The sequence below is a fragment of the Abrus precatorius genome, unplaced genomic scaffold (genome assembly GCF_003935025.1).
Source record: "Abrus precatorius isolate BTA unplaced genomic scaffold, Abrus_2018 Scaffold11, whole genome shotgun sequence".
NCBI classification, from domain to species: domain Eukaryota; kingdom Viridiplantae; phylum Streptophyta; class Magnoliopsida; order Fabales; family Fabaceae; genus Abrus; species Abrus precatorius.
The window spans coordinates 22,523,904-22,539,224 of NW_020874303.1; the positions used below are offsets into that span (position 1 = coordinate 22,523,904).

The window sequence follows — 15,321 nt, forward strand, 5'->3', positions numbered from 1 at the left end:
ATGACAAATAAAGGTTAAAGAAAACTAGAATTAACCTTAAATTTAAAGAATTAAAATACTGATTTTGCCTGTTTATTATTATCTCCATTTTCATAGTGTTTTATACTGACGGTAATCATTAGAGTAATGAGTGCATATAAATTTATAATTATATTTTAAATTACACAATTTTAATATTTGTTTAATATATCTAATAATACATAATAAAAACTTACATGCAATAAATTTTTATTAAAAATATATTAAATTTAATACTTTAATAATATTAAATATGATAATTTCGTAAAAAGTTATTATTTATTAATTTTTTGTATTCAAAAGAGTTATTAATAAATTTTTGAGAAAAAAAGACAGATGATAAAGGAATTTGAAATTAACCTAATATACTCATGCTTTCATAATTCACGTCCGTAGACTAACTCAAACCAAAACCACATAATAAGAAAGATTATCTTAAAAGAGGTGTCATGTTAAGAAAAATTAGTTTGCAAAAACCGCTGTTGCATAGTCATTATCGACACTTGGGTTGTAAAAATAAGTTCTGACGTGGTTGGAATGTGTCAGTGTTATCCTGTCTCCGACCGTTTTGGCTCCTAAATCCTATAAATTCCACTTTGCTTCTTACAGTGTCATCACCATCTAATCCTATGACCTATCCAATCTTCATTCTTTCATTCTTGTAAGTTCCTCTTCTTCATTTTTCTTATTATTTTAATTCTATAGATATATTATTTGTTATTTTTAATCACACGTTTTTCTCTAATTGTTAAGTTAACTCGCTGTCTTAAAATTGCTCGTGCTCCCAAGATTTCGAAGGACAATGTTAAAACCGTGTGTTTCTGTTTGCTCAAACCTTAAATTCGGATTGGATTTTTTTCCCCATTGATGTCTTGGTTCTCAGCATTCGAGATTTATGGACACTGGTAAATATATTAGGATTATGGGATGAAGTGTTGTTTATACGTACATAAAATAATTTTCTTTTGGAAATCAATGTGAATTTCATGTAGTGAAAGGCTCTGTTCTTTTGGGTTCGTCGACTTGGATGTGTTTAATAATTGTCCATTATGTCGTTTTATTCAAAGAAAAATGGGTTTGAGTGGTTTTATTATGACTTCATCCATCCCTGCATTTAATTCAATAGGGGGAAGGATTTATTTTTCCTATCATAATTTCTCGCTTAGTTATTCTCTTTCGATTTTTTGCGTGTTTTATTTTGAGTTGTCAAGGATTTATGGACTTTCTGGAAAAACTGGGTGGACGTTTGTTAGATGTTAATTCTGTACTTAGGTTTTAGATTATGGTGTTTTCAGACATTTAATACACATTCCTGTCCGGCTGATATCTGTAAAAAGGAATTTTTATTTGTTTATGTTAACCCTTAACCATGCAGATTGAACTTTTTTCAATTGAATTTTCCTTTCCCTAATTTAATATGCGTGTATTCACTCAAAATTTTCCTTTCCCCTCTTGTTTGATTAATTCAGCTGATATGAACTTAAAGACAATGGAAGTTACAGGTGGCTAAGGCTTGCCAAGTTCTATGGCCTACTCTGGTATGACTTCACAATTTTGTTGATGGACTTCAGTTAATTTTTATTTTTAACTTCAAAATATAACTACTTTTTGTCATGCTTTTTAGATATCCGGGCAATGTGTGTGGGAAGATACAATTGTGGCAGCTTAAGATATAATTGGCAGAAAACAAGTAAGAGGGACTACTGCAGGAGCATAACTTCTGTTATGGAATTTGAATCAGATTGGATTAAGAACAGAAAATCATCTACTTACACTGCTCATGTGATTCGTTCTGCAACATTATTTATGCCTTGGTCTTGTAGAATCCCAATTGGTGAAGGATATTATGAATTTCTTTAATTATTTGTACTCAGTAAGACATTTTCACATTGTTTGGTTGATTGGTCATCAACGAAAATTCTCTACATCTTCACGGTATATGATATGAAAATGCCTAGTCTTGTAGCTGAAAAGAAGAGATTTACAGAGGCAAATATGTATTTTTCCAATTCGGTCAATCTTGATAAACCAGCGCTTATAAAAAGCAATTATTGTGTGAGGTCTGAGGCTATGGATGATGATGGTAGTAGTCCTATCCTACCTGGCCTGCCTGATGATGTTGCAAAGCACTGCCTTGCACTTGTGCCTCGTTCTAACACCCCAGTTATGGGTGGTGTATGCAAGAAATGGCGGAGTTTTGTTCGAAGCAAAGAATTTATAATGGTGCGAAAATTGGCTGGGATGCTTGAGGAATGGCTCTATATCTTAACAGCAGGTAGTAAAGGAAAAGGAAGCCACTGGGAGGTCATGGATTGTCAGGGTCATAATCGCCGGTCTCTTCCACCAATGCCTGGTCCAGCGAAGGCTAAGTTTGGTGTAGTGGTTCTTAATGGAAAGCTCCTGGTTATGGCTGGTTGTTCATCAATTGATGGAACTGCCGCTGTCTCAGCAGAGGTTTACCAATATGATTCTTGCCTCAACAGGTATGCTTTTCTGCTCTAATTTCACCTGTATTCCTTGGGAACTGATTAGATAATTCCTGCTATATAATTGAGTTTGGAGGATTATGAAGCTTTAATTGTTTGGTGTGTGTGCTTATGAAACTCTGCTGTGAGAAACCTTTGGGTATTTTGTAATTGGTGTGGAGAGATATAAACCTATAATACTGACTTTTGAGCCTCTAAATTTTTATACAGTGAGAAAATAATCATGCCGTCAGTTCTCATTCATTTAACTTTATCCATTTCTGGGATGTGTTGGTTTTAGATATTAGAACTGAAGTGCCTGTTTGTCTATGCTTAGAAAAGTCTTTTTGATACAACGTTTTAACTTTAGGAATACTTTTTTTTTTTTAATATATGAGAACTGTTTCACTAACACTAGAGAGTAGAGAGTCATAACTAGAAACCTTGAATGGGTTGACACTGATCTACCTGTTGTATGATTTTGGTTCCCAGTTTTGTAAAGGCTTAAAATGGTTTGTTCTTTTTAGCTTTTCAGGAAAAAAATTAAAAAACCATTGGCAACGTTGTTAGATGAGTTCTAAAACATGAAACATGCTTTGATCATACATCAGCCTCACTTTTATAGTATGCTTTACATCAGTATTTCTTTAATTTTTTATGCTCCTTATAGAAAAATCCACGTAATTGACAAAATTGTAGGACTTTGCCTATGGTCACCTCTTCATTTTAATTTAGCTGTATATTCAATGGATTACTTTTCTATGTTGCCTGTGTTGGAAAGTAACCATCTTTGTGCTTTGCTACTATTAATGTCTGTAACTACAATTGCAGCTGGAGCAGATTGTCAAACATGAACGTGGCTCGTTATGACTTTGCTTGTGCTGAAGTCAATGGTTTGGTTTATGCTGTTGGAGGCTACGGTGCAGAAGGTGACAATCTCTCCAGTGCTGAGGTATATGACCCAGATACTGATCAGTGGACACTGATAGAGAGCCTTCGTCGCCCAAGATGGGGTTGCTTTGCCTGTGGATTTGAGGGGAAACTCTATGTAATGGGTGGAAGGTCAAGCTCTACAATTGGAAATTATAAGTTTGTTGATGTCTACAACCCTGGGAGGCATGGGTGGTGTGAGATGAAAAATGGCTGTGTAATGGTCACTGCTCATGCAGTGGTGGGAACGAAGTTGTTCTGCATGGAGTGGAAGAATCAGAGGAAGTTAGCAATATTCAATCCAGAGGACAATTCATGGATAAAGGTACCAGTCCCTTTGACAGGGAGTTCAAGCATTGGTTTTCGGTTTGGGATATTGGATGGTAAGCTGTTGCTATTCTCACTGGAGGAAGAACCTTCATACAAGACTTTGTTGTATGATCCAAATGCAGCCCTGGGTTCTGAGTGGCAGACATCTGATATTAGACCATCTGGTTTGTGCTTATGCAGTGTAACTATTAAGGCCTGAATGGTTGCTTGGTTCTGAACTTGAGACCTTAACAGAGCTTTGAACCTTTGTTGTTTTACTAGGATTTTGGTTAAAAGTGATCACTGTCTCTAGGATGATGTAGTTACCTATCAGATGCTAATTTAGTGCTTTTGCTTTTTACTGATAGTGTTATCATGTCATCCTGTGTAGCCCACCTGTAACCATCAACTTTGAGCACCATTATTTCCATTCCTTTTTCCTTTTTGGGTTCACTTTTGGTGATGTTAGAAAGTGATAACATTAGAATTTGGGACCGAAATTGATTCTTACTTTAAGCTGTGTGAAGTAAGAAAATAAATGTATAAAATATTTTACGTTAACTAGATATTTAGTTACTATATTTGTTACATATTTCTGAATTAATGTTTGTACTTATTTATATAGTCTTTATATCAATAATTTTGCCATAAACATTGCTGTTAACATCGTTGACAATATTATGTCACGGTTGAAGGTTGAACCACTAGTCCACTACCGAGGGGGCAAAAAGAAGTCACTAGCTATTTTTGGACTTTTACCACAATAACGCAGTTTTAAAATTTAATTATAAAAATAATGATAGCTTAAATTTAAGTATCAGAATAGATAATTTTAACAATAAAATAAGAATAAATTATTTTAACAATAAGATAATTGTGTCACGTTTGAGTGTGTGAAGTAACTTATTTAAAATAAAATAATTTTTTGTATAATTATTTTTGAAGTTAAAATTAAAAAATATTTATTATTTCACAAAGATCTCATATTTAAATTTTATTTTTTTTTGGGTAAAGTTCCTGTACCTTTATAGTTGAGACTTGAGAGGATATAATACCTTTTCTTATATGTGAAAAAATTAATCTGATTAATCTTATGTTATTAGAGAGTGTAATTAGAAATTTAGTTAAAAAAAATGTTAATATTTTTTAATCATTTAATATATAAAAAAAATTACAATCATTAATTTAAAAAGTGTTTAGAATACTTTCAAATTTATAGGTTCCATAGCACATTTTTTTTTTTATCTCTATCAAAGGATAAATATAAATTTTTTTAAAAGGTAGAAGAATCTTTCACAATCATAACAGAAAATTCAAGACTCTAAGTGAACAAGAAAATAAAATAAAATAAAATAATAGATGATAAAATGAGATAAAATAAAATAGTGACGCCTTTGTTCAAAACTTGAAGAGAAAAGTGGCGATGGGACTTGTGGATATATTTAAATATTCTCTCATTTTAGCTTATTTGAATGTCATTTTAACAAAACTAATAAGTTTTATTTTGTGTATATTATTGTATATTTTAATTTCAAGCAAAGTTTTAAAACTATATATTTAAGAAAATATGTACACACGTATAAGAAAAAATATAACTGCAAAAAAGACGATAAAATTTACTAAGAAACATTTCTATTATTAACAGTAAATGATCTATTTTATTAGATTGGAATAAATTATAAAAGATAAATTATGAAAATTACTTTAAATTGAGTTAAAATTTATCGAAATAAATTATTTAAATCAAAACACAATCCGTCTATTAATTTGATATATGTATAAAAATTGAAAATTTAAATTTAATTAATATAAATTAGATTTAATTAACTATATTCCACAAAAAAATATATTCTGAAATGTAAATTGCCAAAATTAAAATTAAGTAAATACAACCACAGAAGTAATTCCAGACGCTTATGAAGTCGGCGGTTGGTTCGGCATTCTACGTTCCCTGTATTAAAGTTCGGATTGTATCAGATTAGCGAATTTTGACTTGAAGCACATATGATACTCATGGACGAAGGATGAGAGGGGAACCAAGAATGTACGCCATATAGCCTGTCTCTCCATTCTCTGTTTATTCTAAATTTTGCCATATACTTCTGCCATGATTAATACTACAAGCGATGTCCACCCAGTAAATGGATGTGCCCCTTTCCCCTTACCTTTTATCTGATCGTATTGTTCCCATAAAAATCCACTCTGTTGATAATTGCGTACTATACTTCTGCAGTAAGGAGGAAATATTTAAAAAACCAACTAATAACTTTAAACAAGATTTCTGAAGCACCCCAGATCAAATAATACCTAATTAAATTGCTTCTCAATTCTTCATAGGTAGCTTTAGCTTTGTCCTTATATGGTCCATTCTCTAAAACATTCAACCCAAATATTAGTTCCAGGAAGGTACGAATAAAGTGGAATATTTGCAAGTATTTTGCCTAGGCCTGACCATATTTTACCTTTGGAGTAATGATGGAGCGCTGAAAGAATTCTGTAATTCATATTTATCCAAATTGGACCTCTCCAGTACGGTGGGTCATGCTCTGTGTTGCGTTTCATGTACAAGGAACTGTGTAATAATATTATTTTTAGTGCACTACATATGCTAAATAATGTCACTCGAATTCCATAAAAAAAATGCACTAGAGCAAAAGTTGCAGACCTTGTTTTGGCAAGCGAACGTAGTCCATAGTCTGTCCACAACAGGCTGCGATTTGAAATGAGTTCAAGCTGCTTTTCCAGAATCCATGATCCCTGAATGAAACAGCAATATTAAAATATGCATCTTTGAAATCATTCAGAAAAACTTAGTTCTTAGCATAAAAGTCATGATATTGAGAATTAATGCACATTACTTACAGATGGAATGATCCTCTCCATGAATGGGAACAAACTAACATAACCAATGTGAGGAACCAATCTCAATTCAGGCCACTCTGAAACATCTCGGACTAGCTGGCGAGCAGCATAATTTTGCTCTGCCTCCAGTTCTTTCCATTTAAGTTGAACCTAGCATGGTTAAGCAATGTAAAGAAAATCACAATCTCAGACTTGAATACTAATCCCACACACTGTTAATCTTGCAAAAGTATATTAGACATAAATAACGATACACTGTACCTTCTCGGTATGATTTCCAAAATCAAAGTAAGCACCGTATGCATCATCAAAATGCATCTGCATGGACATCGAGAACAAGTTAGGCATGGACATACTACATGCAGAATCTTCCATGCAGGGTGTTTATCAATCAAAAGTTTCATACATCTACATGCAAGGGTTCTTAAGAAGTTCACATTACTCAACAATTCAATCATAACAAGCTTGGAGAAGGCCTACATGAGAACCCTTCACGCAGATGAGATTCATTTTCATTATTTATATTGTTTGAAAGGTCAAGCAAAACATTGTTTTTTGAAATTGAAAAACTTGATCTTCCATTTTGAGGAAGGAAAACTACATATACGAAAAAAGATCTTCTTATACTAGTGTAAGAGTACTCTTACACTCAATCTAACTATTTTATTTAACTTACATCTAACGGTTAGTAAAGTAATAAATTATAACCCATTAGATGTAAGTTAAAAGAAAGACTTAAATCGAGTGTAAAAATTTTTAAATTTACACTAATGTGAAAAAATCTTGCGTGTGCGCACACACACACATATATATATATATATATATATATACTTTCCTTGTTTCTAATTCATCTTTTTCCATAAATGTATGTGCTTAGTAAATTTTCTTTATCTTCACTCCACTGCTGCATCGTCACCAATAGCAGAGATGCACAATGAATATAAATGTAAGCAACAGCTCTATAAAGAAAGGATGAGGGGGAGGGGGGCAAAGGTAAAAGTACCTGGTTCAGTAACTCAAAATCCGATAGCAACTTAGTAGTAGAAGCATAATCCTGCATTATTTCATTCAATATGTCAATTAGATTAGCTAATTAACTTTCTGCTACCAACATTTACCTTGTATAATGCATTACTACAATAAAGTTGAATTTATTTTTTGAATCATACCATGCCAGGTTTGCTTTCCTTATCCAACAACTCTTCAACGGAATTCATACAGTCTGCTGCAAGTAACATCCAACATCTAAGATCCAAGTGGCGTTCATCTGTATTTGGGTGTGAAGCACGTGGATAATCATCCAACCCAGAGGAGAGTGTCTGAAAATGTCAGAAATAATGTTTGTTAGGAGCAAGTATCTTCCATAGGGTTAAGGAAAATGTTGTTCTAATTGACCGATAAAAACACTGATGGCAGTGTTATCTCACTTAGGTGATCCTTGGATGTACTAGTTCAAGGAACAACATAATTGCAAGTGAGAATTCATGTTTCAAACTCGTCTATGACTTCCTAGTTTCTAGTAACAACAAAGAAAGCCATCCAATAGGCTCATTTTTTCTGGAAAAAAATGTGCCATATTGTATCCTGTAACCAAATAAATTGATCACCCGTAGCAAAAGTGACAAAATGTATAAAAACTGTGTTTGCATCTCTATGCTTAAGTAGGATTTTAGCCTGTTGTAAGTTCTAACAGCAGTCTATCGATGGATCACATCTGTGGTAGCCTTAACATTAACTCCTGTTTGAAGCATCCAGGTGGTTATTTTGGTCAAATCTATCAGCTGAGCTACCTATATAGGTCAGATTGAAATTGTAGATAACTAATGAGAGAAATTAAAAATGAATATATCACAGATGCATATTAGAACCTTGGGATTTAATTCAAGTATTGTCCTGTTGTCCCGTCCATGCCAATAGTAGCTGCCCATCTGTTTCCCTGGTAATAATAAAAATGATAGGGTCAGAAAAAAGCAATTTATTTCCAGTGCTCAAGCAGACCACACGTGATATAGCATATATATACCTGATTGAGTTGTATTGAACCATTGGAACCATGCTTCCAATCTAACAAAGGCACGCTCCAGGAATAGGGAGATCTCACTTCTATGCATTGCAGTAAAGTCATTGTTCTTCAAGCCATTAATTATATCTGTGAAAACAGATATTTAACCTAATTTAACATCACCATGTTAATGTCTCCCATGCTTCTGAGCTAAAGTGATATTTGTAGATATAATTTACTTCATATAAATTGTCAAAATGTTTCCATCAATTTATTACTCAGAAACATCTCAAGCATCATCAAATCACTTATATGTTTGATTCTATTGTTAAATCAAGAATATGTGCAAGAGTTACATACAACTTAAAAGATATTTTATCACATAAGAGACGAAAAATAAGCAGGCAGGAAGCTGTTAACTATCATCCCTCTATGTAAAGGAAAACTATTACATGCATCCTGGCCTTGAGTTAATAATGGGAACACAATAGTAGCCTTTATTTTTGGAAATAATGGTTCCTATAACTTGATAAAGATAACAGGGAAAAATAGAAAAAGGAAAATTAACGAATACCATTTAATGCTAAAAATAGAGTTGGAGGATTTCCATTCGTTGGAAGTTGAGGAACGAATTCCTCAGGGACCCTACTGCAAGTACAGAAGAATCTATGTTACTGGGAAAGCTAAATACTTTAAATTTGCGGCAATCATTTGAATAAAATGTTTACTACACCTCAGCACTTCAGCACCCAGAATTTGTTCACGCGGTATCCATCCATCAACATTCATCAAATCTAACCAATGTCCAATGATATCCAAGGAAATATGAATATCCCAACGCCTGATTAATGTGAACAAGTGCAAATAAAGCATATTTATAGATCAAAGATTTGTCTTTTTGTAAAATAATAGAAGTAAGCCCAGTGCAGTCAAGAAAATACAGCACTTAGCTGCTGCTATGTAAGGAAAATTTCAAACAAGAAAAATAATAAAATGGTGGTGGTCTTATTAGCACAGAAAACTAACCAGATTATAAGTTGATGAAAACCTTCATCCCATAAAAATCCTCTTGGAAAAAAAGATCGACTTGGTACAGCTGTGTACAGCTCAGCAGGCCAATATGATATATAATTAACATGTTCTCTAAGCTGCAAAGAAAAACAACCCACTGAATATCTGTTAGTTCTAAATTGCTGATGGCTAATCAAATAATGAACTTGAGAATGACCACCTATCAACAAGAATTTTACAGAACATGTTTCTACACAAGGCATCGACTGTGTTAAAGAAAATTGCAGCAATTTCCTTTAGAATCAGATTCTCTAGTTGATAGTAAAGGGTAGGATTCAACAGAATGTGGTGATGAGAGGTGTACCGTCAATGCAGCTCACTCTAGCCCTTGGATACTTATGTCACATAGGTACAGTTCTTTCATTCCCTTTTTTTGTTTTTTATAGATTTACTGATTGTTCTTGCTTTAGACTTTGCAAGGACACCAGCTAGTGATCAGGTTACCCTTTTCCTATTTCTTTTCATTCTATTTTTTTGTGATGAAAACCATCCTATTTTTTCTCCCTGCCATAAAAAAAAAAACTACTCACATAGGAGCTTTCAGATTGAATTTCGTGTTGGTCTGTCTTACTATATATGTGATAGATAACCCCCTGCCCCCCAAATTAATTAATTGCATCAGTGAGTTAGTTTGAATAAAGCATGTTGCCTATAAATAAGAGGGTAGATTAAGACAAGGATATCTTGTCATTTGAAATATTGGGGGCCTTTGGCATTGGGAGGTGCAGACCCTCAAAGTTATGCAATGTGTGTATTCTATTTTGTGAATTAAAGTGTTCTTTTTTCCATTTTTTTTAATAAAGATATCAAGTTTCTATCAATATGTCCCTATTCATTGATAGATACAAGGATTTGGACTTGTGTATTCATGTAATTGTAAATAGCATTTCCAATTCCTCACTTAATCTCCAGTTCAAACAAAGAATTTTTTTCCCTTTCTGTGTAGAATTTTTTTCCCTTTCTATATTCCCTTTGGAAGTCTAATGCCTCTAAGGTAACATCTGTCATTTGAACTGGAGTAACAATACAATTACAGTAAACCTATAAACTGGTTCTCCAAAGAGTAGTGTGTTACCACATTAGTTCTTCAAAATTTTTCTCATCAAATTAGCTCCTCAAAAATACAAAGCAGAACCAAATTTGTCCTTTCACATTAGTCCTCCATAAAAACAAATGTGGTGATGTTTTAAATCTCTGAGGAAAATATTTGGCAATGCACAATGTATGCTTGGTTAGAGACACATGGCAGAAATGTCAAGGATAAATTTTCTTATACTGGCTTTGGGAAAAAATAGTCTCATTCTTTTTAGCCACTTTATGGCATTCAGATCATATATATATATATATATATATATATATATATATCAAAGCAATTTCTTCATTAATCTGCAGCATGATTTTCCAGTCAATTAGCTTGTCCTGGTTTTCTGTAAGCACAAATTCATTTCCATATGCAACTGAAGAAATTTTTAATTTAGCCAGAATTCCCTTTGTTGGTTAGCAACCCTCAGTTATTGTACTTCTTTCTCTCGTGTATGAAACTTCGTCATTACCAACAGGGGGAAAAAACATGAAAGATAACTTTCATATTTATGATAGATAACATGTCAAGTTATATTCAAATAAGCGATGGCATACTATTCAATAAGAGTTAGTAACAAAAAAAAAAAAAAACTAGAGTAACTTACATTAAGGATTTTTGAAAGAGCAATTTTTGACTGGCCATAGAAGTAGCCAATGCCACCTAATAAGTTTCCAACAGCAGCCTTACCAACAGATATGGATTCTGAATCCACCTGGAAATCCACCACTATGATAAGAAATTTATTTCTATCAAGGATAAGCTTCTAAATGAATTTACTTAATCAAATGAAACCTGAGAGATTCAGAACACATTAAAAGACCAAACAAGAATAATAAATCATTGAATTTGAGAGTAAAATAACAAAATAAATAAGTCAAAGGACAATAAACATGTTACCTTCTCAGCCAAATTGAAAACTTTATCAAACTTTTCATCAAATGCTCGTTCTTTATATTTCAGCTGTTTGGACAGTGAGTTGCCTAACATTAAGCAGAAGAACAGACAAATAATTACACACCATTGTTCAGCAAGCTAAGGTCAATTAGAATAAAATATTCTACAAATTCAATAGAGTTGCCTAGTTATCTTTAAAATATATAATATTTAAACATGAAAACATCCTAAGAGACAACCAAAAGCCTTAAAAATGAATTTGAAGGCTAACACCGACGTGTCTTCCAAATTTCAGCCATTACGTTAATTGATACAAATTAACCACACAATTCTATAAGCCTCAACAATGTTCAACAGGAGAAGCAGGCAAGTTTTCGGAGCAGTGATCAATTCCTACAACAAACTAAAGAACAATAATTTCTTCTCCTTTTTCATGAAAGCACACAAATATATATGCCAGATTTTGTACAAATAATGTAAAGGAGGGAAAACCTGTAAGACTACTGACACGCTCTTCTACTCTTGAACTATATAAATTAGTTCCAGAGATTAGTGCAATATCTGTTGTGAAAGGAAATCCACCAATAATCTGCAGCATGAATTAATATGAAGAACCATAAGGAAAGATGCATTCAAGAGTAGTTGGAGATAATTTCATATATATATATAAGGGATGTATCTAGTGAGAGCATGAAAAGTGAGAAGAGTTAATATTGACCATACAATTACATGTGGTTGATTTATATTAATCATCCAAAAATAGTTGTATGTATGGTCAAGATTAACTCCTCTCATGATAGCATGTTGTCACCTAATGCACTTCCTATACATCTATATGAAAAAGGGTGACTAAGTGCACAGGGCTCCCTGCAAGAAGAAAGGCTGTTTTTGTGATTTGAATCTGTGATCTCCTGATCACTAGGCAGCAACCTTACCAAGCCTCACCCAGACACACACACATAGAGAGAGAAGAACATAAATTAGACACTATTAGAAAGTGTACATGTTTTATTTACCTGAAAAACTAACACATTTGGATAATCATCTGATGAGTCTGATAGCTGCAATCGAGCATGCTTTCTTATCTACTAACACATATATATTAGGAAAGTATCCAGGCAAAACCCAAAAAAGGGGGGGGGGGAATACTGTTTCATTATATGAAAATTAAATCATCAGATAAATTGAATTAAAATAGCCTAACTTACCTGTGATGCAAGATTTTCCTCAACAAGATCAGACAAATTGTGAAAGTGAGGGGTGTGAAATCCAGAATAATGTAGCTCTAAATCATCCTGGAACGGAAAAAAATAGGAAAGTGAATAACAGGATACTGCCAGGCATAAGATTACAAATAATCAAGAGGTGACAATCATTACATCAGGGTAAGAGAGGAAATGATGTCAATGGGTTAATTAAAGGTCAAAAGAAATGATGCCAGACACATTACATGTTTGCTTTAAAATGTGGAGTTTCATCAGTTTACCATATTCTTAAATTGTTTCAAGAAAAGGAAACAGGTATTGTGGGTGCTTCTATAAGGAAATGTATGTAACAAAAACCTGAATATTGAACCATAACACCAATTCCCAGCATTACCGTTGATTTTAAATGTAGTTGCCAATCACCAATGTCTGCTCGAGAGCCAGATGCAAGCAAAGAATCTTCATGAACATTCAAATTTTCTCTACTTACATCTAGAGCATAATCACCTTCATCAGCCAAATAGAAAAAGAGCTGGGCACCTCTCCCAAATTCCTCATTCCATTTGGACCTGAGGTTGGACCACAAGAAAAAAGACATCCAATACTTAAAAGTCACTAAATAGAGAAATATTAAGAGATGCAGAGACTGTTATTAGGTTATATCTTATCATTAACTCGGGAAATAAGTCAAACCAAAGCTATAAGTGACTCAAAAGTAGCAAGGGTGCCATAAGTGCATCTCAAACTTCAACAGACCAGCAGACAGCATCTGCTTTGCAATAAGGAAAAACTACAAACAAAATTGTTCTGCCCCCAATAATGATATGAAAGTGATTTGAAGTTGATAACAACATCACTTACTTATCGATTTGCACATTAATTTGAACTGCCCAATCCCCTCCATAACCACTGCCTTCCTCTTTTGATTTTAAAAACCCAGTAGTCAAGGTCATGCCATGGTCAATCAGTACTTGATGTCCAAAATCACGTCCATTGTGCTTTGTCCAACCATAAGTACTCAGGTCGTCCTCATGTCTGCAAACATGGCGCAAGTGATATCTGCCATCCTTCACGCCAATCCACATTAATCCAGCAATCAAAGATTTTGGAGTCCTGACATAATAACCCCCCAAAACACACACGAATAGTTAAAATGTTATTGCTTACAGAGTCAAATGTTGTTGACAAATTTGACATTGATATCCTAAACACAATCTAAGCCAGATTTGGCGCACTGCATGTTTTGTGTTGCGCACAATTGTCAGGCACAAATAAGTCCAATCGTATACAACTCGAAATATATTCAGATTATAAGCCTTAACCACAAAAATAGTCTCCAGTTCCATTTTCAGCACAAACAAAATAAAGCAAAGAGTGTATAGACACCTCATGGTTATGTATATCAATAGATAAATAAAAAATATACCTCACGCCTATATATATCAACTCTGTTTCAAAGACGGTAGAATCAAACCTGGCACGAATTCCGAGATAGACATGCGGACGATAAGTTCCCCAATACAAGCTCTCCTTGTGCTCACCTTGAAACTGCCACAACCCAGACTCAGTCTTCACTTCAAGTACGCCAAAAAAAAATATATCGAATTATGAAAAAAAAAAAAAGTCAAAAAAATGGAGGAAAACTTGAAAGTTGACCTGAGGAAGGTCCATTATCTTTGGCGCGGGAAACGGCGTGACAACGCGAGGAAGCTGCGATTCTTTGGTGGAGTTGAGGAGGTGATGGACCGTAAACAAAATGACGACGAATGCGAAGAAGCAGATAACGAGGACCATTTTGAGATTGGCGTTGTTAAATATGGGAATGGAGCTTCCGTATTTGCTTCTTTCTCTGTGGCGATTAAGTCTAGGCTTCTTTTCTCGAAGAGAATCGTCGTCGGCATCGGAGGAGGATCTGATTCTGCTCCGAGCAGTTCTTCTTCCACTTCCGGTCATTTTTTGCTGATCATAGATTCACGGCACCGCATAGGGTTTTAAAATTAGTGTTTGCGTAGTAGAGTAGGGGGTTTTGCTTGCAGTGTAACGTATTAGCGAGGAAGAACATCAAGGAAGGAGACACGTGACATCACTAGTCACGGACATCACCATACTAATTATCGTTGGGCTGAATTAATTTAGTGTCACTGCCCAGAGGCCCAAATTCGGTCCGCTTCCAGCTTCAACCCGAAAAAAAAATCTTACAGAAAAAGAAAAAACGGCAAGCTCAAAATAAGGCTCCATAATATTAGCATCTAATTTTTTTTTATAAATTATGTGACATCATCAAAGATGAATGGAGAATATCAAGATTAAATGAGTGAAAACAATGGAACTTCCATAATTTTTGCAAGAGCCATTCTTTCGATAAATAAATATATAAATGAATACGCTTTTTCAGTTAAAAAATTAATAATTTTATTAATTTTAGTCTTTAAAATTTAGTTTAAGCATCTAAAAATAGTATAATTTAATTTTAAAAAATTA

General features: G+C 33.7%; 2 protein-coding genes across 4 annotated transcripts; one reads left to right on the top strand and one right to left on the bottom strand.

Annotated features, from left to right (window-relative positions):
• Positions 1-412: 412 nt before the first annotated feature.
• On the top strand, positions 413-4,368 carry LOC113853738 (F-box/kelch-repeat protein At1g67480). 2 transcript variants are annotated; one of them, XM_027484319.1, is made up of 5 exons: positions 413-679; positions 772-923; positions 1,488-1,556; positions 1,643-2,501; positions 3,315-4,368. In XM_027484319.1, the coding sequence occupies exons 4-5, from the start codon at positions 1,963-1,965 to the stop codon at positions 3,940-3,942; spliced, it is 1,167 nt and encodes a 388-aa protein (XP_027340120.1). In that variant the 5' UTR covers positions 413-679; positions 772-923; positions 1,488-1,556; positions 1,643-1,962; the 3' UTR covers positions 3,943-4,368. The 2 variants fall into 2 exon arrangements, with proteins under 2 accessions (XP_027340120.1, XP_027340119.1); XM_027484318.1 differs by lacking the exon at positions 772-923 and having other exon boundaries at positions 468-679.
• Positions 4,369-5,483: 1,115 nt separating this feature from the next.
• Positions 5,484-14,919, bottom strand: LOC113856448 (mannosyl-oligosaccharide glucosidase GCS1). Of its 2 annotated transcripts, XM_027488264.1 has the most exons (22): positions 14,497-14,919; positions 14,315-14,388; positions 13,702-13,953; positions 13,235-13,409; positions 12,844-12,930; positions 12,652-12,720; positions 12,128-12,224; positions 11,639-11,721; positions 11,346-11,453; positions 9,613-9,734; positions 9,320-9,427; positions 9,161-9,234; positions 8,608-8,733; positions 8,453-8,520; positions 7,754-7,903; positions 7,588-7,638; positions 6,846-6,902; positions 6,585-6,734; positions 6,388-6,479; positions 6,185-6,294; positions 6,030-6,093; positions 5,484-5,949 (listed from the first exon to the last, which is right to left on the bottom strand). In XM_027488264.1, exons 1-22 carry the CDS (start codon positions 14,791-14,793, stop codon positions 5,805-5,807), a joined length of 2,559 nt encoding a protein of 852 aa, XP_027344065.1. In that variant the 5' UTR covers positions 14,794-14,919; the 3' UTR covers positions 5,484-5,804. The 2 variants fall into 2 exon arrangements, with proteins under 2 accessions (XP_027344065.1, XP_027344066.1); XM_027488265.1 differs by lacking the exon at positions 13,702-13,953 and having other exon boundaries at positions 5,487-5,949; positions 14,497-14,793.
• Between the last annotated feature and the right edge of the window lie 402 nt (positions 14,920-15,321).

Excerpts from the sequence above, each read along its gene's own strand:
- LOC113853738 (XM_027484319.1), top strand. The coding sequence starts at position 1,963 with ATGAAAATGCCTAGTCTTGTAGCTGAAAAGAAGAGATTTACAGAGGCA. Across the intron at positions 2,502-3,314 it reads TATGATTCTTGCCTCAACAG|CTGGAGCAGATTGTCAAACA; the intron begins GTATGCTTTTCT and ends CTACAATTGCAG.
- LOC113856448 (XM_027488264.1), bottom strand. The coding sequence starts at position 14,793 with ATGACCGGAAGTGGAAGAAGAACTGCTCGGAGCAGAATCAGATCCTCC. Across the intron at positions 13,954-14,314 it reads TATCTCGGAATTCGTGCCAG|GACTCCAAAATCTTTGATTG; the intron begins GTTTGATTCTAC and ends TTATTATGTCAG. Across the intron at positions 12,931-13,234 it reads AACTACATTTAAAATCAACG|GATGATTTAGAGCTACATTA; the intron begins GTAATGCTGGGA and ends TTTCCGTTCCAG.